At 46.2% G+C, this 26,279-nt stretch overlaps 2 protein-coding genes across 3 annotated transcripts; both read right to left on the bottom strand.

Annotated features, from left to right (window-relative positions):
- Window positions 1–3,790: 3,790 nt before the first annotated feature.
- On the bottom strand, window positions 3,791–16,787 carry PPP1R2 (protein phosphatase 1 regulatory inhibitor subunit 2). Of its 2 annotated transcripts, XM_064152888.1 has the most exons (7): window positions 16,601–16,787; window positions 10,986–11,093; window positions 10,447–10,527; window positions 10,044–10,147; window positions 8,158–8,337; window positions 5,250–5,301; window positions 3,791–3,880 (listed from the first exon to the last, which is right to left on the bottom strand). In XM_064152888.1, exons 1-6 carry the CDS (start codon window positions 16,741–16,743, stop codon window positions 5,297–5,299), a joined length of 621 nt encoding a protein of 206 aa, XP_064008958.1. In that variant the 5' UTR covers window positions 16,744–16,787; the 3' UTR covers window positions 3,791–3,880; window positions 5,250–5,296. The 2 variants fall into 2 exon arrangements, with proteins under 2 accessions (XP_064008958.1, XP_064008959.1); XM_064152889.1 differs by lacking the exons at window positions 3,791–3,880; window positions 5,250–5,301 and adding an exon at window positions 6,559–6,955.
- Window positions 16,788–17,389: 602 nt separating this feature from the next.
- Window positions 17,390–22,997, bottom strand: APOD (apolipoprotein D). Its single transcript, XM_064152668.1, has 5 exons — window positions 22,905–22,997; window positions 21,931–22,084; window positions 21,514–21,635; window positions 19,657–19,745; window positions 17,390–18,505 (listed from the first exon to the last, which is right to left on the bottom strand). Exons 2-5 carry the CDS (start codon window positions 22,051–22,053, stop codon window positions 18,270–18,272), a joined length of 570 nt encoding a protein of 189 aa, XP_064008738.1. The 5' UTR covers window positions 22,054–22,084; window positions 22,905–22,997; the 3' UTR covers window positions 17,390–18,269.
- Window positions 22,998–26,279: the final 3,282 nt, after the last annotated feature.

The following is a 26,279-nucleotide window of genomic DNA, read 5'->3' as shown; positions in this document are numbered from 1 at the left end:
CACACAGCTTGGTGTCATCAGCAAAGCTGCTGACAGTGCACTCAGTGCCAGTGTCCCTGTCACCGACAGAGATGTTGAACACGTTCTGGTGAGGAAGAGCACACAGGAATCCACAATCATACCTGTGTAATGCTTTTTTTTTGTTTTTGCTTTTTTTTTTTTAACATCTACCTCAAATTCTGAACTCATTGCAACCAAAACCAGCCCTTAGCTTCTGTGAAAGGACATCTTAAGAGAGGGACAGTAAGGGTAAAGCATACAACTTCCTGTGAAAGGAAGAAAGCTTATGTTCTCCTCTGTGCTTCCATACCGACTTTTTCTCTCTTGTAAGACCAAAAAGGAAACAGTAGAGAGGTGCTAGGTGCAGGTGATGGGACACTCAAGGGATGGAAGGTGAGAAGACATCAGGGAGTGAGCAAGCTCACTGGAAGCAGGTAGGCACTTGCTCAAATTCCTTGTAAAATTCCTGTTCTGTGGTGCTGCTGTTTTAAACTCACAATTCAGGTGCCCAGATCGATTCCGACATCGAGGTAGCCACGCAGCCACCAACCCTGAAAGCATGCAGAAGCTGACATACACTGAAGAGTGCTTCCTCACTTACAGTGATGAGAAAATTGCAATTTTAAGTGAACACACCTGCCAACTTCACCATGGCTGGCAGTTTCTTCTACAAAGATCCAAGAAGTCAAACCAATCCATCTAGTATAAGTGCCATAAGGCACTAATGAAAACAGTGGTTTTATTTATGTTGTGACACTTAACACTGGTTTCAAACAGAGTAATTACATTTGTGAGGTGGTGTCAGAAACACCACAAAAAGCATGTTACAGAAACAAAGAGGTCTGGTAAGATATACAAGTTTAACTCAAGGAGAGTGAGCTGTCAGAAAAATATTTTCACTTTCCATGCACTGTGTACAACTCCATGTGAAAGAAACTTTAAGGGTAGAAGAAACCCAAACCTTTGAAGTCAAGGCTCTTACTTGTAAATGCTCTTCCTATTGGAAGCCTATTGAAAATAATTCCTCTAAACAAGATGCAGCTTGAAGACTTAACTGTGCAAGAAGCTTCACCATCATGATGCTGTGGAGTTCAAGGTCCACATTAGTGAGGAAACAAAAGACTCACAGCCCTTTTTACACCATTCTAGTGTATACATAAGCCTTTACCATATGCACCCCAAAATTCACATGTGCATACAAGCAAAGTCCCCATTAAATGTAAAAAGGAAAAAAAAAGACATTTCTTCTCCTGTCTCCATCAGGAAACTGTAATTTGTATTTCCAGACTAGAAGGAAATCAGGCATCCCTTTGCAGAAAAAGCAAAATGGCATCTCACCAAAACTTGGGGGCTTGGTAGCACAGAAGGGAGATCACCCAGACAGCTCAAAAGCATCTGACTGATGAAGGGCCCCGCTATACATCCTGAGGTTCATCTAAAACCATCTTCATGCATTCATGTACATTGTACCTTCCTCAAAGCTTTATATCCATTTCACCCAGGACTTTGGAAGCCATTCTAGGTTAAGTCTCTACTGGAAGTTAGCAAAGTTGGGTGTTTTCTGTTGAAACAAAATGTTTCACAGGCATTGTAGGGTACAGTGTATCTGGTGCTGAGCACCAAAATGAAAATGAGTTCTCAGACACAGCCTATGAGGAAGAAGAGCAGGACATTAGCTCGTATGAGACCTGCTTCTGATGGATTCTGCCTTGATTGCAGGTACAAAGTACCCACTTGCAACTGGCAGTAAAAAGTACAAGGTTCTGCAACACTGCAGAAGACATCTGCCTACCCTTATCCACCTGTCGAAGCTTGACCCATTCGTGCTTCAGCTTTGCTGAGTCCTGCCACTCTCAGCCCTGGACTTCACTGCCCTGGCTGGGGCAGACCAGGTCATCAGCTGGTCCATCTGAAACACAGGTTGGTGCAGACATGTCAATACTGCCAGCTGGTTTATAAAGGATGCAGACTTTTAAGTTTTGAATCCCTATCTTAGGACCCAAACTTAAAGCTATAGCAAATGACTTTAGGAGTCAGAAGTATCTAAATATTTTCTCCTTGATGTTGTTCATTCTGTGGTAGTCACTGTGCTTATACAATGAGAAACAGCATTCTCTACATAGAATGCTGGCTGGACCAAATCAAGAGTTCACCTCCTTCTTGTGAAAAGATGGTATTGATCCCAGTTTGGATCCTTAGAAAACTAAGTATAACACAACTGACAACCCTGTTACCTGCTAAGGAGAGGAGGCAGTTGGGAAAGGCACGCTACAACACCCAGTTAGCACAACTCATCACTATCTTTGGCAATGCATTCCACTCTAATAAATTATTCCTGTATAAATCCATCAAAGAAAAGCATCCTATTGCCTTACTCACTCTCAATCTGAGATTTGATTAAAGCTCACACTTGAGAATGCATATAACTGTAAAATAACTTTCATTCCTTTATTCAAACTTCACATGTACAGTGAACAAAAAGACAGTTTAAAATAGATCCATATAATTATATGGGTTTCTGCAACATATCAAATTCAGATGAAAATTAAGATATACACTGTATTCCATGACCAAGCTAAAGCTTAAAGTGTATACTTCATTTGTGTAATAAAACCCAGCAACTACTCTGAATACTGAAACATTAACCAGTCAAATTCCACTGAGTAGGGAGTTGTTTACAGCAATTTGAAGGTTCAGAATCGCTCTTCACAGGGCTGTGCAACCACACTGTAAACAATCATCTGAATTAGGCAGGTTCCCTTCTATTCTTCCAAACAACTTTCATTTTACAGAAGCAGCTGCTCTAAGTTGCATGGATACAGGACAATTTAGACCACTAGGTTTCAGTATGCATGTTGCCAATCCCAAATTAGTAGGAGATCGTCATCAGTTTTCTTTACATAAAGAACAGACAGAGCCCTAAGCTCAACTGATCTTTACAGTCCTGATGTGGATTTGCTCACGATTGGGTGTTTTTCCTCAGGTGCCAGCAGCACAAGCACTCTTCATGCAACTGTGAAGGAGCAAAACTTTGAAACAAGCCAGAAGAGTGACAGTGGATGTGGTTTTAAGAGAAGAGTTGGAGGAAACTTTAATCTTCTCACGATGAACCAAAGATAGCTCCACAAAACATCCAGTCCCGATGGAAGAGATAAATGACAGTTAAATGCAAACTTCAAGTGAGCACATTTCCAGTGTAAAAACGTTTTCCCTCCATGTTAGTACTGCCTTAGTCAGAAACCCAGCAACTGAATCCAAACACCACTCTTAAAAAAATAATACAGCTCTTCTTCTAAAGACTGGGAAAGTACAGGTAAGAACACACTGAATTCTAGATTGCCAGGTCAACACTTTACAAGAAAAGAAAAAGTTGTGAGGCTTAAATAATCCCTTTTAAAACTGCTTAACACATCTCATAAATAGCTTGCATGTTAATCTGCTCTATGTTGTACCGTCTGACTCTTGAATCCCAAACCTTCCCAAAAGAGATACCACACACAGAACACTGTCACATAAATAGTGGAAAACCAAAAGATGCTGTCTGTTTGGAAGCGTGACGCGAGGTAATCAGCGTTACACATACAGGGAATGCCATTCTGCTTGAACAGATTATGAAGCAGTATTCTCCATGAAATACTAGGCACAAGAATAAGTCAATTAGACAGATTTTTTTTTTTCTGCCTAACAGGAAAGTCTAAAATTAAAACATTCTTGGCAATACAACATTGTAACTGATATGCTTCTCAATATTTAAGAGCTTTAATTGCAAAGATGATGAAGCGATGTTTATATTTGTGTCTGTGGCAAGCAGTTAACAGTTCTGGACAGATTTCTTCTATGCTGTGTGCTCTGCTTTCCAGCTGGTCACAAGTAGCATGTGCTGCATAAGAAAGATTATAAAGAAAAAAAAACAACCCAGATAATTCCTCACATTCACTGACTATTTTCCAAGCACAGACAAAAACCCTCTTGAAATCATCTCTGCTTCTCCCAAGGTAATGCTTATCAACCTGAGTAACCTACAAGGTTGTCATTTGAGAGCGCAGAATCTTCCAACATAGTTATTCCACCCTCACATTCTGAAGAAATGGCTAATAACATTGCTCAACATACCAAGCTCTGAACACTCACTACCCCTGGAACTGGGAGGATTTAACTTAAAGATCAACTGGCAGAACTAACATAGGATGTTCCTGAAACACAAGCAAGCGCAGTACTCATCAGGCCAAACTTGAATTCCATGTGAGGCACTTATAACCAGCTTAAAAATTAAGGAGCACAGTTAGGTTTGTTTTTCAGGAAGTCGTTAAACTCACAGTTTTGAGCCAAAGAACAACAGAAAATCAGAGAAAGCCTCTTCTCATTAGTACTTGAATGAAAAAAGCCCATATGTATATAAGTGTATATAATACATATATGACCACCTGAAAATTCAGCAGCATAAAGCAAAGGAAGATCAGAGAAAACCACATCCTGATGACAATCTCCTTTTAAATATGCCAGTTAGGCTTCAGCACAAGTTACAGCTGGTAACAGGCAAATGGCATGGCCAGCAAGCAGAACCCATTCCTGTAAGCTCCCAGACTTCTCACTAAGTCACCTTTAGGGAGGTTAAGAAAATACAATGGATTCTGTACCTACCAAAGGCCAAAAGGACGCACCCAGTCAGCTGACAGCTCAATTGATGAGCAGTATCTAACCAGAGTTATCAAAGCAATGAATGCTAAATGAACCATAAAGAAAGGACAAAAGTTTTATGGCTCATCAATTGACCTACCCTTGTATGTGATACTCTTGGGTATCAGAAGTAAAGACAAGTCTGCATTGAAATCATCAGGCTTAGATCTTCCCATACCAGGAAAAATGCCTTGATTTCAAAGAAAAAAATTAAAAGGAAAGGAGGGGAGAGGAGCAAAGGTCACTATTCTGCTAGAAAAGTCTACAAACATCACTCATGGAGTCTTAAAAGGGGAATAGCTAGAGAAGTTCCAGAGAAGCTGAAATTCTGAAGCAAGCAATCCTAACTCAGTCTTCTACAACTTGAACTCTATTTTCCACCAAAAAGCTTGGCTGCTAGAATCCATATCCTATAAGGTACAGCTACTTGAGATAAGAAATGAATGACCCTTACACTTAAAATTAGACTTAGTAGTTGAATTAGTAATTACTAATTTATTAATTAGTGAGTAAAATTACACTTAGTAGCCCGTGGCAAAGACAGGGACAAAAAACATATGAACAGTTCTCACCATCACTGACTGGACTGGCCATCTTCATTTCAAATCGTCAAGAAATCTCAGTCTGCAAACAAGAAAGGCAGACTCAGATTAGCAAATCTGGTGGTATTCAGCAGAAGCCTTCTTAAGAACCTTCTTCTTTAGCCCCTTCTTCAAAAGGAGATTGTAGAGATTAAAAGAGTACTGTTAGTTTTAGTCAAATACATACAGACAGGATTAGAGGTTAGAAAGGAACATTGGATAAGAAAAGCATAGAACCTTTAAGGCACCTTCATGGACAGCAACAGCAACAACAAAAAAAGAAAGAGAAGAGGGTCTCAAACTTCCTGAACAACAATCCAAGATCCACTGGAGCACTCGTGTCACATATTTACCTGGCATGACCATTACTACTACAGATGTCATGTTATTTATTCCACGGGAGTAAAAAGACTGACAAAAATTCTCAGTCTCAGGCATAATGGGCAAGTGGTAGCCACATCACCAGATGACCTCCTTAACTTCAGAAGAACTCAAGTTCAAGGGAAGGGAAGAAATTATCAAACTTTAGCTACGTGACAACATGCAGATGACTCCCTTTCTTTGGTGGTTAAAGCCAGTGTCTGAGCTGTTAATGAGTTTAACAGTGATGCTGATAAAACCCATCTCCTGCATCACCCCATACACTGAGTTAAGGAAACTCTTTTTTTGCTCTCTAAGGAGGCACTTTACATTGATTTGAAGTTGAAGAGCTCATCAGAAGCTATCCAAATGAATAATCTTTCCATATGCTTACAGGGGAATCTCAGGATCAATGGCACTTTGATCCACTCCCAGGAAGAAAACAATCAAATTGAAATACTGCTTTAAATACCCACATTGCTTAATGTGACCAAAAGCACAGACAAACAAAAAACCCAACTAGCAACTGTTAAAAATCAGCTGTTTGAGAGATATCCTCTAGCTCTCCTATCTGTTTAATTAACATTTATAAAGGGAATTCTCCTGTGCCCTAGGAATAGAGGTAAGTGATAAAGAGATGTCCAAGTTTGGCTGGAGTAACTTGTGCTGACATGAACACAGCTATGTTGCTGAATATTTATCATCTCAAGGTAAGAATTTCATTAGACATGGGCAGTGGCAGAAGACAGGCTTAACAGTTTTGTCCATATTCCATCATCCTTTGACCAGCCCTGCACAAAGAATCAAACATGATCAGTTTGAGGCTGTTTAGTTCACCATCTGCTACAAAAGTGAGACCAGTACTTAACCTCAAACAAGCTGGTAAGTACAGAGACTGAAAGCTATCATAGCTGAGGCAGAGATTAGGGGATAATGAAGCAGCAGGGTTTGTTAAGCAGAATCATACAAACGAGGAAATAAGATTTGAGAACTGCATCCAGTTAAGGGAAAAGTATTTCTATATGCCACGTTGTGAAGACAAACCAGTTAGTAATTGGGCTGATAAGGTGGCAAACTGTTACATTTATATAATCTATTGGCCATGAGCAGTCTAAAATTGATAATTACCAGTTGTGGCTCTGAAGCTGGTAATGAGGCAAGGTGGAATGAAGTTCAACAATAGAGAAGGAAAAATGCTGCAAAGGTGTGCCTTCTTTCCACTGGTGAATGCAGCTGGGGAGCGGAGTTGCCTCTGTTTTACAGCAGAGTACAGAGAGATGGCAGCTTCAAGCCATGGAGAAAGGTCATAAGGTTGCCTATTGGAGCCCTCCTTTCCCCTGGAGAGTGAAGTTCTAGTGAATAGCCATTATAAGGCATGTACTAAGTTACTGGATAAAGGCAGTCCATTAATGGGTCTCAGACGCATAGCAAATGACCCTTTTGGAGTAATTGTAAAGGTGTTAGTCCTCCCATAATAGATAATAGGACTAAGATGTGCAAGAATTTAAAACCAGGTAACTCAGCAAACCATCTTTATTATGTGGAATTTAAACTAATTTTAGAAGAATTCCTAGTTCACACGAGTGTGAACCAACTTAAACCCATGCAGCATCTTCCCAGGTCTGAAGACTGTACTAATATCTCATAGCTTTGCCAAGCAATAGATGAAGCTTACAGACTTCACTGCCATTAGTCTCATGAGCAGCAGAACTCTACTTTTTTAATGTCAAAAACTTGTTTCAAGTGCTGTTACATGTGTGGTGAACAACTAATTAATCACCAGACCACCACAAAAATTAGAGACACTTATTGTCTACCATTTTCACTCAGGGAAAACCTTAAAGATAAACATAAGGTGACAGCTTCTGTAGTTTTGTGAGTTTCCCATCAAGAGACAGCCCTGAAGCAGGTTCCAGAAATGACTCCCAGTCAGAAGCCTCAGATGATTTTCTTCCAGTACCTGTACTAAAAGCAAAGCTGATGGTTTTATCCCATACTATAGAAATGAACATTACTGCTTAAGGACAAGTGATTCTGAAGTCCTAACAGCAGTTTTATGTGACAGCAAGGCAGGCAGAAGTTCTTACTGCGGAAGTCAGATACATTCCTCTCAAGAGAGAGGAAGCATTCATGCCAGTTTCCCACTGCTGGCTACAGGATGACTTGGGAGCAGATACAAACTAAAATCCATAAGACCAAGTGCTCTTCTGGCCACAGCTTTAAGTGTTCTGTACAAGCCAACTCTTCCTTTAAAAATGATGATGGCAACTTCACTGGCAAGAGTCAGTTATGCTGGGGAAATGGTATAAAGTATGTCACAGTAAACAAAATTGCACATGCTTTTACCAATACTGATGTTTTTGGTACCATGCTGCAAATGTACCTATCAGAACAACATGCAGTATTGCACACAGAGCCTTTCACACACAACCTACCCCTCTAGCCATTCCCACACTTCAGCATATTCACTTCCCAACAGATGAAAGGGCCACAACCATGAAAGGGTACACAACCAGGCTTTGTTTCATCAGTAGCTCACCGTGTTCAGTAGGTTCTGTATTCATTGTTTCTGTATCTGCAGCATCACGCATCTCTTCATCTTCATCCTCCTCCTCCTCTTCACCGTGTAGTTCTTTTGCAATGAGCTGTCTTGCCAGTTTGATGTTTCGTCCTTCATTGTAGTGCATTTTCCTTTTCATTTCAAACTGCTTTTTCTTCTCTGTGGACAAACAAATGCAAATATTTATTTCTTCCCTTAAAAAAAACAAAGTAATTACAAAACAAAAGGCACTAACTGCTTCCTAACTCACATTTATTCCTACTTTCAATGACTATTGATTATATGATCAATCACTGAATTAACACTCCACTGTTTCAAGTAAACGTTCTTGTAACTAAGCCTGACTTAAGAAAAGGGTAGTAATTAGTGGACTAGAATGGCTGGAGCACTTATTGCAAGAACCTGTCTGCATCAAGAGAAGCATCTAGTAACAGCATGCTACATTCCAAAGTTTTGTAAGTCTTGTTGCTAAGTAAACTTCAGGACAAATTGAGATGTACTGGTGGGATAAAGATGAACTTTTGCAGATGTCTGACTTGACTCTTGGCTAGCTACCAAAGAACCAGTTATGAGAAATATTCACCACATGTAGAAGGAAACATTTTCCACTTTCCCCATGGCCTGAAGCCTAAGTTTGCTCTATATGGTCTATCTGCAACATATTATAGTGCAGCTTTGTTTATTGGCAGCCCCAACACTTTTTTTTCTTCAAAAGAAACATCAATACTCTTCAAAGAACAGCAAGGTTATGTGCTCAAAGCTGGGGCCAGGAAAGATGAGAAGCAACAGCTAGATAAGGCAAGCCCAAAACATCACTGCTGTTTGACTGTTTGCTCAAAATGTTCTAGCCCCAGATAACACAAAGCAACATCTTCACTGTAGATGCAATTTGCTTTGAAACAAAAGCAGATTTCCTGCTTGATCCATCTACCAGTTGCTTTGAACACAACACAATTATCATTGGTATGTTAGCAAGCAATTAGTTAGCAAGTGTTGAATTGTTGTTAAGTCTCCCTGAAGCGTGCTCAGATTAGGAACTACTCACTAAGCCCAAAACCAGAAGAGCTTCTGATTTGAGAAGTCTAGGCTCCTGAAGCAGAACTCCAACACCTTCAACTTATATGCAAGGCAAGGGACCTGGGGTGCACGAAGAAGAGTGTGTCCAGCAGATCAAGGGAGGTTCTTCTCCCCATCTACCCTGGTGAGACCTCCCCTGGAATACTGCATTCAGTTTTGGGCTCCCCAGTTCAGGAGAGACAGAGATCTCCTCAAACTAGTCCATTGGAGGGCTAACAAAGATGATTAAGGGGCCAGAGCACTGCGTTATGAGGCGAGACTGAGTGACCTGGGGCTGTTTGGTCTGGTGAAGAGATCTAATCAATATTTATAAATATCTGAGGGGCAGAGGCCAAGAGGGAGGGCACAGGTTCTTCTCATTTGTGACCAGTGATAGGACAGGGGGCAACGGATATAAACTATAGCACAGGAAGCTCCACCTCAACATGAGGAAGAACTTATTTACTGGAACAGGCTGCCGAGGAAGGTTGTGGAGTCTCCTTCTCTGGAGATCTTCAAGCCTTGTCTGGACACATTCCTGTGTGACCTGCACTAGATTATGGTCCTGCTCTGGCATGGGGGTCGAACTTGATCTATGGAGGTCCCTTCCAACCCCTAACATGCTGCAAATAGTCCTAATTCGAAACAAACATAACATTTGTTGAATGGAATGTTCTACTTATCCTTCAAAGACTATTTACCTCCATTTTCAAATTACAACATTTTTCTTACAGTTCTTCTTCCCATGTATTTCTTACTGCAAGTTTTGAACTGTTTGGAGGAAGACAAAACCTACATCTTATGCCTACCTCGTTCTTCAGGTGTTAATTCCTCATCCTCGTCCTCTTCCTCGCTGCTTTCCTCTTGCCTTGCTATAATCTTGGGTCCTTCACCTTCAGCTGCTGCTGCCAGTCTGCATGAATGATGCAATACAAGATACTGATAACAGCAAGGTTTTTTTTACTGCTTAAAATACATGGAATTTCAGAACACTCATGCTTTGTTCATGACTTTCACCATATTTATGTGTAATAACAACCTGCAAGAGGTGTCAAGTACCAGTGGCACTATCAAACACCAAAAACTACTGGATTAGACAACAGCAAAAAAAATGACTTCAAGAGAAGTCAGCAACACCTTTCCACGAAGTAAAACTAGTCCAGGAAAGAGAATTACCTGAACATTAAGTCGATTTTCTATGTCAATACTTACTTTTTACTCAACACATCTGCTTTCAAGGGCTCATTCGATTCTGAATCACTCACTGCATCCTCATCATCTTCTCCTATCATGCTTGGAGGGCAAACAAAAAGTAACTTTGATCAGTTACTTGCTGCTTGAAATTTACTTGAAACAGTCAAAAATCTTACAGCATTGAATCAAAAGACTCCTTTAATACTTTTAAAACTCAAAATCTAGTTTAAATATAGGACAACTTCATATTCTAGTATGCATTTACTGAAAAAAAAACAAACAAACACCACATTTACTTACTCCATTCAAACTCTAAAGCCTGTTGGACACAAGCCTTCTAAAAGTTTACTTAGTCTTTTTTTTTTGGACAGTTCTCCACAACAGCTATAAGCCTTTATTGAAACACTTTGTAAATCTGAATATATATTGCATAGATCAAATAGTCCTGCACAGTCTGTCATGCAGTCAGCTACTGTAAACAATACATCATCCAAAAAAAGACAATTTTGCTGTAAAACTACTCTTTCATTTTTAGGACAGCAGTTTGGCAAGCCTACCTGTGATAAGGAGTACTTGGCTCATCTATTTTCATCTTGCCATAATCTTTGTCTGCTGGGTGGTATGTAGCCAAGATGTTCATTTCATCCCACTTCTGGGACTTTTTACTGAAATAAGAAAACAAAGCTAAATTTTCTTATGGTCTAAACCAAATTTGTTCTGTTTAGCCACAGGAGGCACTTTCAGAATGTCTTTGGACCTCTACTACATATTTAGCATGTTATGATACACAGGTATGTTCAAAGCATGGCTGTTAAATACTACTCTTTACATACTCCAGTTAAGCATACTTAAGTCATCATACTTCATGATGAATTATCAGTGCAACTTGATTTCACTCACAATAGCTAAATGCACTCAGTGATCTCAAGATGTGCTAGGGGAGTCTAGGCTGGATGTAAGGAGGAAGTTCTTCACAGAGAGAGTGACTGGCATTGGAATGGGCTGCCCAGGGAGGTGGTGGAGTCGCTGTCCCTGGAGGTGTTCAAGAAGAGACTGGCTGAGGCACTTAGTGCCATGGTCTCGTTGATTGGCTAGGGCTGGGTGCTAGGTTGGACTGGATGATCTTGGAGGTCTCTTCCAATCTGGTTGATTCTATGATCTATAACTGTATTCTTATTTATATACCTTACATTTTTTGTTGGACTTGATGATCTGTGAGGTCTCTTCCAGCCCTGATGATACTGTGATACTCACTGCCCCATTAGTTGGCTACTCTTTTACAAGTTACTATAAAAATCATTCTTCTTATTATTACAAACCACAACACTTCAGCAAAATGAAATTTCTTCCACCTCACCTCTGCACAGTCAGATGCTATGATCCCTTGTGAAACTGTTACAAAACAATACCAACCAACAAAGAACTTCCTGCAGTAAAACAATTAACACTGAACAAGCTGGTTATTAATACTGCTTTTGTCATGCTAAGTCATAAACCAGAACTGATTCACTGCCCTAATCAAGCTGAGAAGTTCACGTTTTACAGACAGCACCAGTAATGTTCCATCATTTTGAACCTCATCAATTCAACAGAAGATAGATATTTCATATATATTTGCAGAAATAACAGCCCACACAGACTAACAAAATAAGACGCAAGAAAAGCCCTGTAACCAGAGGAAGTTACCCCTCCACAGATCTAAAAGCCATGCAAATGTTTCAGCAGCAGCAGCTACCAGATTCTGTATTTTCTCTTCATGTGAGGTGGTCTTTCCCTTAGACTGAACCATGAAATGTAGCTTTAGTAAGCTAATTCCACTATTTATTTATTAATTATCTTATATATCGACCATACTCTTATCATAGAATCATATCATAGAATCAACCAAGTTGGAAGAGACCTCCAAGATCATCCAGTCCAGCCTAGCACCCAGCCCTATCCAGTCAATGAGACCATGGCACTAAGTGCCTCAGCCAGTCTCTTCTTGAACACCTCCAGGGATGGCGACTCCACCACCTTCCTGGGCAGCAGTGTTAAAGGAAGCAAATGCTGCAGGGCTTTGGTGGTGGGATTTTTGGTTTGGGTTTGGTTTTTTTTTTTAGGAAGGAGGGACAGGTAGTTAAAAGACTTCAGCTTTATCAGTGATATTTAATCACAAATCATCTCAATGAATGTGAACAATATAGCCAATCTCAGTAACACTGCTGCTGGGGGTTGGTCTCTTCTCCCAGACAACCAGCAACAGTACAAGGGGACACAGTCTCAAGTTGTGCCAGGATGAAGTATAGGCTGGATGTTAGGAGGAAGTTGTTGGCAGAGAGTGATTGACATTGGAATGGGCTGCCCAGGGAGGTGGTGGAGTCACTGTCCCTGGAGGTGTTCAAGAGAAGCCTGGATGAGGCACTTAGTGCCATGGTCTAGTTGACTGGATAGGGCTGGGTGCTAGGTTGGACTGGGTGGTCTTGGAGGTCTCTTCCAACCTGGTTGATTCTATATTTCTATGATTCTTGAGTAGAATGCTGCCTGCAAAACAAAAATCTGATAAAGCAAAATCCCAAGCACAGATTAGACTTTTACATTTACAGAGAGCACTGAATAATACAATGGGGAAAAAACAACCCACCCTAAGGTATAAAAAACCACCAGATGTGGGAGTAGATGCTGAACCCCAGGCATTACAGCCTTAAAATTCCAGGAATGAATACAAATCAGTTGAATTCCATCCTGTTAGCACATAGTAACCAATGCCAAAGTTTGACGTTTGAGGCTTCAGATCTGTTTAATGGTTGTGTCCAAACTGCAACACAAGGACTGCAATCTAAGCGGGCAGCACGTGAGTCAGACTGCCTGCTCTGGCAGGCTGGAGAGTCATGAGCTTCGTGATGACAAAGCAAGAGCTCTACTCCAGGAATACCAGTTAATCAAACACACCTATTTAGGAGCTGAACACCTGCTTGAAGTTCATCTGTGACTAACATAAGATGATCATATGGTTACATACTGAAGCCATGAGAATTTTCACTAGCAGTAGCAGCAGTTGGACAATGGTGTGCAGCCCCTGTACAGAGATAAAGCTTAGAGGAAGAGGAAAAATAACAAATGGGACAAACTCCCACCACATGCTTTGTGTTCACCATATCAAAGTTTAGTGCCTGAGCTCACAACTCAATACCTAATAATAATACTGGCATCCTTAGAAAAATCTCTTTGGCATACCCTGCTCTCAGAGTTAGCCTACCACTTGCAATTCACTAATTCGCAGTACAAGACTGAGGAGGTTTTCAGTGGTTCAGGCTTTGACACTCATTTCTTTTAAACTCACGTGCCAACACCTCCCAAGCACAATTTAAATTCAGCTAGGGAAAATAAAATAATTAGGTAAGCAGACAAACATTATTTCACCCTTCTGTGTGAAAAAAACATCATAGAAGAGTGGCTAAGTGCACTAAAACCCTACACCTGCCTTGACTGTCTCAAATTCAGCATGCCTGAGCAACACCAGAGTAATAATAAAGCTTAGGACCATCACAGGCAAATTTTCTGACATGTCTTCAGATAAAGCAGGCAATCTCATCTTCGTCAGGAAAATGAGATTTGAAAAGTCTCAGCAGCTCTCATTTGTATTCTCTCACATCTTTCAGTACACATAATCGTCTATTTTGACACCACACCTTGTCAGACAAGACATTTCTGTAGCAGTATGACTCAAAGAACACCTTTCACGCCTCACTTGTTCCTACCAGAGCAGACTCTTCTCTTGCTTGTTCCAGCGCTGGTTCTTGCACACACACACAAAAGCTTACTTAAGATACTTTGTAAAATATTAGATCAGATTGCTCAGGGGCTCTTGCAGAAGCCTCAGGGCAACAAAAAAGCCAAGAATGTATCAACCATCACATCAAGCTTTTAGGATGCAGTTCCAGCGGTGTCCCAGTTTCACAAGCTTCCTTCCTGCATCACATTTTCATTAAGGAAGTTTCCCAAAGAATTTTACCATCACTAACTATGTGCAAGGTCAACAATGATGCAAACACATAAAAGCTCTGCTGAACATGTTGCTTTAAAAGATGACAGCTGACACAACAAGCTCTTCCAACTGCAGCTATTTTTAAAGGTATTCAGGCTTGCATTTCAACATCAGAAATAAGCAGGGAGGCTGCTGATAGAGTTGCACAAAGAAGAGAAATGTCTGAATTCATTAACTTAATTTTTAAGCTTCAAGGAAGACTACAGCTGTGCTACTTATCATTCCTTTAAGTACAAAATCTTTTTGCTCAAGTCAGAAACATGCACTGACAATGAAGCATTGCCAACCAAAAATAACACACACACAAATACACATATGCCAGCTTTAAATACCCTACACTGATCTTTCCAGGAAATCTTCCAGTGCAGCCAGCATGTTTAGCCAACATCCTTTAACTTGCAAAGGCAATCTCAGAATTAATCTAATAGACTTTATTGATTCACAGTGCTAAACAGGAAACAGAAGCTGGATTGCTGCCCACTTCACAACAACTTGCTGTATACAGATTTCGAGGGGATGTTAGGAAGAAGTTATTTACTATGAGAGTGGTGGAACACTTGGAACAGGTTGCCCAGGGAGGCAGCTGGGCCCCTATCCTTGGAGATAATTCAAGGTGAGGTTCGACAGGGCTCTGGACAACCTGATCTAGTTGAGAATGCACCTGCTTATTGCAGGAGAAGCTGGTCTAGATGACCTTTGGAGGTCCTATGCAACCCAGACCCTTCTATGATTCTATAACCAATATGCTTTATACTCGTCAGTTTGTACTCCACTTCTGATCACACTTCAAGACGGTACAAAAGACTGCAGGAAGCAGAGGCGAACAAGTACCCAGTTCCACTTTAGGTCCGGTGTGGCAGTAAGCACCTTGTGCTACATTGTATTGAAACTAAAGAACAGGGAGGGAAATGCAACATTTACATAGCATATTGCTACTTATTCACCTTCGTATAAAACAAAATCTCACTCCTTCAGCTGCCATCGTTTCTCCCTGGAAAGCAGGAGCAGCTAGCACAGGCAAGACAGCAGACCAAACATTTTTCACTCTCACCTTTCTGACTTCAGACTATGTTTCCTGACTTCAATAGGCAAACAGTAAAGGAGTATTACCACCATGGGGGAAAAAGGAGTGTCGCCACCAAAGAACAAGTTGCACGTCCCTTTTATTGTATCACTATTTCTCTCCTTACAATACTCAGTGTAGTCCCAAATGAAGAAAACTATCAAAGCACCTCTAGAAACACAGAGTTCTCACCAAACCCTGATCGTTATCAGGTGATGGAGCCTCAGAGTAGTGTTAGGCAGCGCACATTGGGTGCTAACAGCAGGAAAAGTGCAAGACTTCTCATGGCCAGTGACAGTTGCTAGCTGGCTAAAGACTGCTCCTTGCACACCTGAACTGAGTGTGTTACAACTAAAACAAGATTCTCTTGTCGTTCAAAACACAAGCCACACAGCCAATTCACATGCTCAAGTGCGAGATCTTTACAGCTCAATCCTGCACAACATCTGACTCATGTTTTAACCAAGAAGTCCTCTCCCCATTGACACGCTTCTGGTTACAGACAACGAAGCTACCTTTGAGTAAGAATCGACTCAGGCTAACACTAAGTCTCCCGTGGCAAAGCATGCTTCCCAAAGGGTAAGTTATCCTTCCGGCAACTGCAAAACCTTCCTCTTTGTCTTTCTGTACGAACATTTAGAATGAACACTGCGCCGGGCAGTACTTCGCACACCGCGAAGCATCGCAGCGGCTTTCAGCGGCCACGCTGCGCGGAGGGCTCAGAGCCACCCACACCAACCCCAGGAGCCACTCGGGCAGCTCCCACACGCTCCGCTGAGGTACACAGCCCCAGCAGCCCTTTCTTAACCGCCCCTGCCGGCACGGCAGCCCTCGCCGGCTGCTTCCACTGCCCAGCCGCTCCCGACGCCTGAACTGTGCTCCAGGACCGCCACAGCACTGGAGGCACCGACCCGTCTGCCCATGCCATGCGCGACAGCCCTGAAACCCCCTCGCGGAAGTTGCGGCCGGGGAGACCCTGGACGAGCGGGACGGCTGGCAGCAGCGGGGCCGGAGGGGAACCCCGCTGACCCGCCGCCGCCTCGCCACTACCGGGGCCCCTGCCGTAAGGGCGCGGCCCTTACCCGTGCTCGGGCTCGTCCTCATGGCGGGTCGGACTAGCTCGCCGCGGCGCCCCCGCAGCCACTCCTCCTGGCGAAAGCCTGCCGCCGCTTTTCTTGAGGATGCCCTTGATGGGTCCGCGCCCCGCCACCGGGGCCGTGTCCATCGCCGCGCCGCTCGCTTCCGCCCGCCGCCGCCGCGCCCGGCCCCACCCCGCGGCGCGTCACAGCCGCCGGCGCGGGGAAAGAGGAAGGCGTCTCTGGCGGTCGCGCCCCCTGGCGGCCGGCGGCCGCCGAGTCTCCGGCTGCTGCGCTCCCGCGTGGCCGCTGTGGGGCGCTGTGAGTGCCCGTTTGACGGCGCGGGCACGGCTCCTCCGCGGCCCCGCGGCGGCTGCGCTGCCCCGGCTGGGGCAGTCCGGTGCAATGCTGACCCCGTCCTTGCAGGGAGAGAAAGCGCTTTGCTGTGCCACCCCCACCGACCAGGGTGTCTCCGCAGTGAGCACAGCATTGTCTGTCCACAGCACTACTTCTCCAGGCGGTGGGGGTCCCTGCTAGCCAAAGCCACCATGGAGGCTTGCTGGCATGGCTTAGGCAATGCGGGAAGCCTACACATCGGATCCCAGAGGGCTGTGCTACCCCTCCGAGCTCCTGGAACAAAGCATGTCATTTCACACATGGTTGCTCCTGTCGTGTTGTATTCCTGCTCCCACAGTGCCGTGGCCTTAGAAAGGCAGACCCTGCATGCCAAAGCCCCCCTTGCTCTGCTCCAAAAGTTCCTGCAGCTGGGCAGGTACAAAAGCCCTGAAGCAGATATTTTTATTTCATTTTTAATGAATTGCATCAATGCTATTCAAGCAGAGCTGTTGTGATGCCTGGTGAGCACCTGCCAGGGCAGATGCAGCGCCAGCAGGTACTTGGCATGTACAAAAGCAGCGAGCAGGATGTCAGGCGGAGCCTTTTGTCACTCCCTGCCGAGGAAAAGCCTTGGGACAAGATAAGGGAGCAAACTGCTCTCTCTCTCTCTCTGTTTGCTGATGGGTACTCTCAGAGCTGACCCCTTGGGAGTGCAGGACAGCTTTGTTCGAGGCAGGTCGCTGTGGATGGAGCAGCGCTGGATTTCTGGACACTTTTTAGATTTCTCAGACTTTAAATGCAAAGGGCCAGATCTGATTTCGAGTGAGAGGCTCTGCTGACTTGGCCTACACATGAAAACATAAAAGACCTCCAACCTCAGTTCCCAGGCTGAAGGACTGATCTCTGTGTCAGCCCACAAGGGGGATTAGACACCACAGACTTCTGGCAGGCCCAGAAGCATCAAGGCAAAAACATGGAGCAAATCTGTGGGCATATGACAGAAGATTTCCCTGAAGGACTAATGCTTGAATGCCACATCTCAAACCTTTTCCCATCCTGGTACTGGAGGACTCACAGCAATAGCAGAGCTTCACATTTGCACTTCAGGGTTTCTTTTCTTCACCCATTCGCTTTAAATTAGTCAATTGCTCTGCAAAAGTCAGAGTGAGATGAAGCAGGGAAAGTGACAGAGGGAACAGCAAGGAGTAACTCAGGGCTGGCAAACTACCATTAGCAAAGGGATTAATATGTTTCTGTTACACAGAGAAATTCTAATGGATAATAAAGAAAGCCACAAAGTCTATCACTGGTCCTGTGCTGTGTCGCTGCATTCTGGGAGTTACATCTCGGGAGGGCAGTTAACTTGATCCGTGGGCATCATTTTCTCAGTGTCAATTTTGTAGGACTGGAGAACGCCCTTCAGTTGCTCCACAGTGTCTGGGTGCATCTCAGGAGCTCTTGATAGAATCCAGGCATAATCCATGTGGAAGAGCCAGAGGATGTTTGTGCAGGAGTAGACCAGTGAGTAGTTTTCATAGTCAGTAGAGATGACCCAATAAGGGGCAGAAGGCATGACTAGGAGAAGGAAAACCACTGTGAACATCATTCGTAACCGACTGTGGACTGCTCTGCAGTACTAGAGCCCTGGCCTCTGCTGCTGTCCACACTGTTGCTGCTGTCCACGCTGTTGCTGCTCCTGAGCCACATAACTGTGGCCAGTACAGGGAGCTACAATTTGTAAAAGCCTGTCAAGACTCCTTGTTCTGCCCAGAAAGACTCAAGAAAGCCACAAAGCCCTGACTAGGAAGGTCTTGCTGGAAAGTTGATGCTGTGGCCTCAACAGCCTGGACAACCAGACATGGGAGTGTGCTTGCTGGCAGAAAGGAGCCTTAGGGCTGAGACCTGACATGGATGATCTGAGGAGCACAAACCACCCCTCTCTCCCCACTACTCACTACCCCATGCAGCCCACTGGAGCCTGGCTGGTGGGGATCAGTATGGCTTAGCCTGTAGCAGTGCATAATGAAGTCTGGCTGTGAACAACAATTCTTTCCAAGTATGCCTGCTCCACCCAACCTAATAACCCATCTGTATGAGTGTTATGGAACAGCCAAGGAAAAGGTGTGACAGAGCAGAACTAAAAGTGTGGCTGTGGAGAGAGGACAGTGCTCTGCACCATGAAGCAAATGCGCTGCACCACAGCAGGACCCTCTTTTGTGTTAGGTGGATGAGGGAAGAAAAAGCAAACAAAACCATATTAATAATGGTTATTGAAAGGCACTTGCAAGCAGAGGCAGGGTGAAATAGTAGCTGTACCACTATGTTCAGAAAATCAAGCCTGGTCCTGGCTCTTGCAGTGGCTGCGGGGCTGGCTCACCCTACCCTCTCCATCTGTGAGGCGACCTGGAGGGATGGTAGTGCTGCAGAGATCAGTTGGCGGAGAGTGCTCCACCTCTGCAGGGGACGTTGCTGTAAATGATGTCTAAAGATCACCAAACCACTGCCTGCTGATCACAACATCTGCCTTAACCCTTCACCATTCTTCTATCACACTATGACACTATCATTCACACTGAGGTCACCAGGGCAGCTTTGTCCCTTGCTTTGCTAATCTTGCACCCCTGATGACACAGCAGCGGTGCCTGCTTCGTGCAGGCTCTGCCCTCCTGCACTGCTGAGGCCAGTGGAGCTGGTGGAGGCTGCAAGCCACCCAGCCATGTACTTACACCAGTTAAAGCGAACACCCAGCTTGGCTGGCTGCTTGACATCCATGTGCATGATTTCTCCTTCAACTTCATTGACTTTGCCGCTGGAACTAAGGGGAGAACAAGAAATAAAATCAAGTGAGCTTGAAATCACTTTTTTTTTCCCCACTTCCACTGAATCATTGCTCCTGACACATCCACCTGCCAGGAGGCAGCTGAAGCACATACCAGCTAACCACAGCATTCCTGGAGGGACAGCTCAGCACCGGGGGAAGTTTTAGCAGCTCCCAGGGCACAGCAGGTCCTGGGCCAGGTGCAGCAGGTGAAATGCTCTCCTAGGCTAAAGCACCCCAGTGCCCCAGGGTGCCTCTCTAAGTGCCACTGACAGTAGAGTCTACTTCAGTGCCAGGGGAAAATGAGAGAGAAGAGAGAGAGCAAGACCCCTCCACACAGGATAGGAGCATCCCAGCACTGCTCTCAGATGTGCCAGGGAGCAGCTCAGCTCCAGCTCCAGCTAGCTGTGGGAGGCATGCATTCATGTCTCTTTAATCACCCGTGTTTCTTCCACATCACAACACATTCCTCCACGCACAAATTACCTGTCCCTGCTTGGGGAGCCAGGGTTTGTATCGCTGCTTGCTCAGGGCACTTCCCTGCTGGCAGCAGGCCTTACGACTTGGGCTGCCTGTCTTATAACTGCATTTTTTTCTTCAGATGCCTCAAGACCTGGATGCTCCCCGTGGGGGCAGGAAAGTTTCATGCTATTCCCGTGAAACAGGAACACTGAAGGACACAGAAGCTGATGCTGCCAGAAGCAAAAGTCAAGAGGTTGATCCTGGAGCCACGCACAGCACACACCTGACCCAAAATATTCCTGACATTTCAGGGTCCTGACCAGCTGCAAGTGACAGCAATGGGCAGATTAATCTCCCACAGATCAATGAAGGTACAAATAAGCGGGCAGCTGTTTGCCAGGCACTGCCTTGGCACTGGAGCTACAGAGACAGTGATGTGCAGTCAGTGAGCAGCATGGAGGCTGTTCTCTGCCAGACACGAGGGTTGTGTTGCTGCCTTGTTGTTATTGTGAGGCAGAACAAAGTCCCCATGCCATGCCAGGAGCGCAGGGGACAGTGCTGCACTTGCCACTCGCTCCCTCTCATTTATTCTTCACATCAGCAGCCAAGGCTGGGGATGGAAACAGCCGAATTTATATCAGCATCTGTCCTGACCAAAGTCAGGAGAGCTTGGGAGAACTGTGAACTCACAAGTATAATAAAGGGAACAATCAGTGCCTTGGCTGTGCTCACTGATCTAACGTGGCAGTGACTGCTGAACCCCACACACAGCAGTCACTGCCAGTAAATACTCCAGAAGAGGACTGGCAAATGGGAAAAATAACCCAGGTGCTTCAGCTCCCCTGCATCTTTTCATCAGGTCCCTCTTTACTCTGCAGCAGAAAGGAGTGCAGGGCACAGGCACCTCTCAGAGTGCAGGGACAGGAGGTGGTGGATTCTGTCCCATAAGCAGCCTGTAACGTGAGGTATCCAGCTTCTCAGGAATCACAAAGCAGACAAGAGGGAGATCCAGGTTGTTTCACAGTGGAGTCACCATGTGCATTTGATCTCTCTTTTCACTACTCACTACTCACCCTGGCAAGCCCCTGGGAAGCACTGGCCCAAACCAGAGACTCACATCTCTGCCTTACATGCAGCAAAGCCCATTATCCCAGCAGAGTTCCTGCAACTGCATGGTGCCTCCCCCAGCACAGCACCACCACACCCAGAAACAGGCAGAGAAAAATGACTACCCAGGATAGCAAGAGAGGTGACAGGAACGTCACAGCTGCAGACAGGACCTATCTGGAACACAAACACTTACTGCATCTCCTTGTTGATCACCTTGAACTTCCCATTCTCCTTCAACGAGTAATTTGCCTGGACGCAGCTTCCTTTCTCAAAACTTGAGGGCAGCTTCTCTATCTCGTACCATTTCCCCAAGTACTGATGGAAAAAGAAGGTCCAGAGAGATGCTTTTAGCACGAAAGGGATGAGACAGAGCAGCCCAGCTTATTTGCTAACATGGTTTTCCCTGTTGGGTTCATGCCAGCATCCCCCACTATGGCTGCAGAGGGCAGTGGGGCTGCAGACCCACACTGGCAGCTCTGGCACAAGCATCAAGACTGTTCCTCCCACTCCCCATGCCCTACCCCATACACCCAGGCAGTTTGCCATCATCACCTTGTACCTTTAGCCTAACACCCTACCCACTGTGAGATTTTCAGAAAGCTTTCCACACCTTGTTGATGTCAAAGTCTTCTTGAACAGATGGATCTGGGCATGGTCCCATGTGAAAAATCTGTCCTTTCCCAACGCCAAGGAGCCCAAGCAGGACTGAGACCTGCACTGCTGTGCCCAGCATGGCTGTGTCAGAATGCAGGTGAGAAACAGACCTGGGGAGGAGGAAAACAGCTGAGCTAGGGCCTCCCTGGAGCAGAACTTCGTGTGCAATATGTCACGAAGGACAATACATCTGCATCAGGACACCTTGGGAGCACAGCAAGTAGAAAAGGATCAAGAGGAGAGCATGAAAGCACTGTGCCAAATAAGTCCTCATCCCAAATTGCTCTCAAGCTCTGCCTGTGCTTAGGCTGTGTGCAGCAGCTCTGACAGAAGCAAGGCAATGCTTGGTGAGAGCACCTACACCAGACACCTAGCAAGTCACAGGAATGGCAAATGCCCACAGACATGCAGGAGTATTGTCATCTGCCCAAGCTGAGGCAAGGGGAAACACAAGGGGTGTTTACTATAAAATGATGGAGCATGCTCCAGAGCTGGGGCAGGAGCCTGTATGGTGAGAAAGACATCTCCACCTAGTCCTGCAAGGTAATGGGAGAGACAGTGCAGCTGCCTCCAGAGAGGTCTTTGAGTCTTTGTATGCCAGGATGCCCATAGCACTGCAGGGTGGGAAAGTTGGTTGAGACACAATGAGCACCAAATAAATCATGACCTGACCCCCAGAAGTGTGCTACAAGGAGGGGAAGGACACACTTTCCTGTAGAGCTGAAGCAGGAGCTGTTACTCTCCCCTAAGCAACCCCTGAAGGCAGGTTGCTGCCCTCATGCCTTAGGCTCTGCTTGAGGCAGGTTGGCAACACAGACCCAGCAGCTAGGGCTGCTCTGCAGGTTTAAAAGAAAATCCCAGTCTGCAGGCATGGCCTCCACTGCAGACACAAATAGTTCCCATTTTGAATCTCTTAGTTCAGAAACGTACCTTGGCTGCCAACGTGGAGTGATGCTCTGCAGAGAACCAGGGCTGCAAGGAACTGCTCTGTGGGGATCTCTCCGCCTCGTTGTTTTATAAGCTTGCTGGGATCATCATTATCCAGCATCAGCACAAGCCACTCCCTGGTCCTGGATGTATTCTGGTTTTTGGCAGGCCAGTCAGCTGCCTGAGATCTGCAGCTGGCACAAAGCTGGAGATGGGCTGTAATGTGGCTGCTCAGCCAGGCAAACAAAGTGCCCCACATGCCAGGGTATTGCCCTGCAGCTGCGGAGCTCTCTGCCATTCAGCTACTCGGGGGAGCCTCAGACCTGGGTGCACATGGCAGGGGAAGGGGAGAAGTGCTGTGGCCTTTGTTGGGGGGTGGGGACACCAGTGGCTCCTATCCTGCTCTCTCTGCCCCAGCAGCAGCCACTGCTGTGCTCCCAGGGGAGATATGCAACCTCCTTTGTCAGAGGCCACTTGAAGTCCGGAGACCCTTCAGAGCACTGCAAGGTCCTTGTCCCCATGACAGTCATATACACGGGGAGGAGCAAGTAGCACTGCAGATTTGTCTGGGGAGCTAGAAGACCTCTTAGCAATTTTTCCTCTAGACTTCTCAATCTCACTAGGAGGGAAGATGCCAGAGCAATTAGCTCTGTGCTGACCTGGCAGTTTTTCCAACAGGTGCCCACCAAATGACTTTGACAGCAGAGCAGCCATCTGTGAAGGCAGCCGGTCCCAGGAGTTATGCAAGGAGAGTTGAGTAACAGACAGGATGCTCTCTGTGTTTAATTACATTTTCTTTTAACATTGCTAATGTCTGTTGAGACTTTCTCTCTAGGTGTGTTTTTACACGCTGCACCACATGCCTTACACATGTACACACAGGCTCTCAAACCCTTGAGTGCCCAGATGCCACCCCAAGAGCCACAAGCAGCTCAGTCCTGTGCCTTACCCAGGGCTTTCCACTGAGGAGTGCCCTGAAACATGGCCACAGCCAATGTGCTTCCAGGACCTTGACGGCCATCACAGCTGAGCATGAGGTGCAGATCCAGGGGTGCAGAAGTCAGGGGAGTATCTGCTCCACAGCCTTGCTAGCGTGGGGCAAGGAAGCACGCAGGGCCCCTCCCTGCCTGCACCTAGCTCCTTCCATGCTTTGGCAGTCCCCATGTGTGTGCCCCTGGTGGGATTGCTCTGGCTGCCCACGTTAGGGAAGGAAGAAAGAATGACCCTGGGGACTACAGAGCAGTCAGTCTCATCTCTGTGCCTGGCAAGACCACGGAGCAGATCCTCCTGAAGGCTCTGCTAAGGTGATCTGTGGTACTCAGCAATGGCTTCACCAAGGGCAAACCATGCCTGACAAATTTAGTGGCTTTTTATGATGAAGTCACAGCAACAGTGGACAAGGGAAGGGCAACTGACTTCAGTGGGTAAGGCATTGGACTGTCCCATACAACATTTTGGTCACCAAACTGAAAACACACAAACTGGATGGGTGGAGCACTGCTGGATAAGGAATTGGCTGGATGGTGGCAGGCAGAGAGTGGTGATCAATGGCACAATGTCCACCTGGAGACCAGTGACAAGTGGCATCCCTCATGTCAGTGCTGGCACCAGTGCTGTTGAACATCTTTGTCAGTGATATGGGCAGAGGAGTCGAGTGCACCCTCAGCAGGTTTGCAGATGACACCAAGCTGTGTGGCACAGTCAACTTGCTGGAGGGCAGGGATCCATCCAGAGGGACCTGCACAGGCTGGAGACATGGACCCAAGCCAACGTCATGACATTCAGCAAGGCCAAGTGTAAGGTCCTGCACCTGGGTCGGCACAATCCCAAGCACAAGCACAGGCTGGGTGGGGAATGGCTGAGAGCAGCCCTGAGGAAAAGGCCTTGGGGGTCTGGGTTGGTGAAAAGCTCAACATGAGCCTGCAGTGTGAGTGCAGCCCAGACAGCAACTGTGTGCTGGGCTGCAGCAAGAGCAGTGTGGGCAGCAGCAGGGCAAGGGAGGGGATTCTGCCCCTTTGCCCTTGTCAGGCCCCACCTGGAGTGCTGTGTGCAGTTCTGGAGCCCCCAGCACAAGCAGGACATGGAACTGTTGGAGTGAGTCCAGAGGAGGGCCACAAAGATGCTCCGAGGGCTGCAGCAGCTCTGCTATGAGGACAGGCTATGAGAGTTGGAGCTCTGCAGCCTGCAGAAGAGAAGGAGACCTCACAGAGGCCTTCCAGTATCTGAAGGGGGCTTCCAGGAAGGCTGGGGAGGGACTATTGACAAGGTCTTGTAATGACAGGACGAGAGGGAATGGGTTTGAACTGGCAGAGGGGAGAGTCAAACTTGATGTTAGGAAGGGGTTCTTTACAGTGAGGGTGGTGAGACACTGGCACAGGTTGCCCAGGGAGGTTGTGGCTGCTCCTTCCCTGGAGGTGTTCAAGGCCAGGCTGGATGAGTCCTTGAGTGACCTGTTCTAGTGGGAGGTGTCCCTGCCTGTGGCAGGGGGTTGGAACTGGATGATCTTTGAGGCCCCTTCCAACCAAAACCCTTCTGTGATTAAAGTCAGAGGGGCTGTGCAGACTGAGTGGAGCAGTCCTGATGAAGCTCTTTTACCCTGCTGTAGCAGGAGGCCTCGCATTGTTCTGGGCTCCAGGCACAGCCCAGCACCCAAGGGCTGCCATGCAGTGCTGGTGCTGACAGTGACATGCCCAGGTGGTGTGGCACTGCAGTGCTGGTTCATGGCACACTATGGGCAAAGTCACACCAGAGCAGCAAGGCATCCACCCAGCCATGCTCCTTGAGAACTGCTGCAGGTGTGCATTCACCTCGGATGTGGCCAGGAGGGGATAATAAGGAGCCAGGAACCCACCGAAGGCTGTCACTCTCAGAGACCCAGCAAGAGCAGGGATGTGGCTTTGCTGTAGCCATCAATGCCCTCACAGCCAGGTCCAACAGCAGTGGAAGCAAACCTGTGCCTTGGCAGGAGAAGTAGGCCCCCCACCTCCATCCAAAGCTATCCAAAGGCAGCAAGGGGTGCAGCATGTGGAGCTCCATGACTGCTGGCTGCTGCCAACCACGGTGTTGCTCACCTTGAAGCACAGATGAGGAGAGCTGACAGCCAAACTTGCTGATGGCTGCTGGCACCTGATTCCACACCAGCCCTGGCTGTGCCTTTCCCAGAGACACATTTCTGGGCTCTGCCTGATCACAGCAGGCAGCAGCCAGGTGCCTGCTGCTCCTGTGTGGTAATAGAGCAGGCTCAGGCTCCTGCAGCTGCATCCTTGCTTGGGGCCACCAGGCCAGGCCACGTTCAGCAGCCACTGCATCTGCCAGGACACCCCTGTCCTCTCATTTCCAGCACCCACCACCACCCCTCACCCTCACAGAACAGGGCCT

This window comes from Pogoniulus pusillus, chromosome 13, assembly GCF_015220805.1.
Source record: "Pogoniulus pusillus isolate bPogPus1 chromosome 13, bPogPus1.pri, whole genome shotgun sequence".
Lineage (NCBI taxonomy): Eukaryota > Metazoa > Chordata > Aves > Piciformes > Lybiidae > Pogoniulus > Pogoniulus pusillus.
This window is presented reverse-complemented; position numbering and strand designations above follow the sequence as displayed.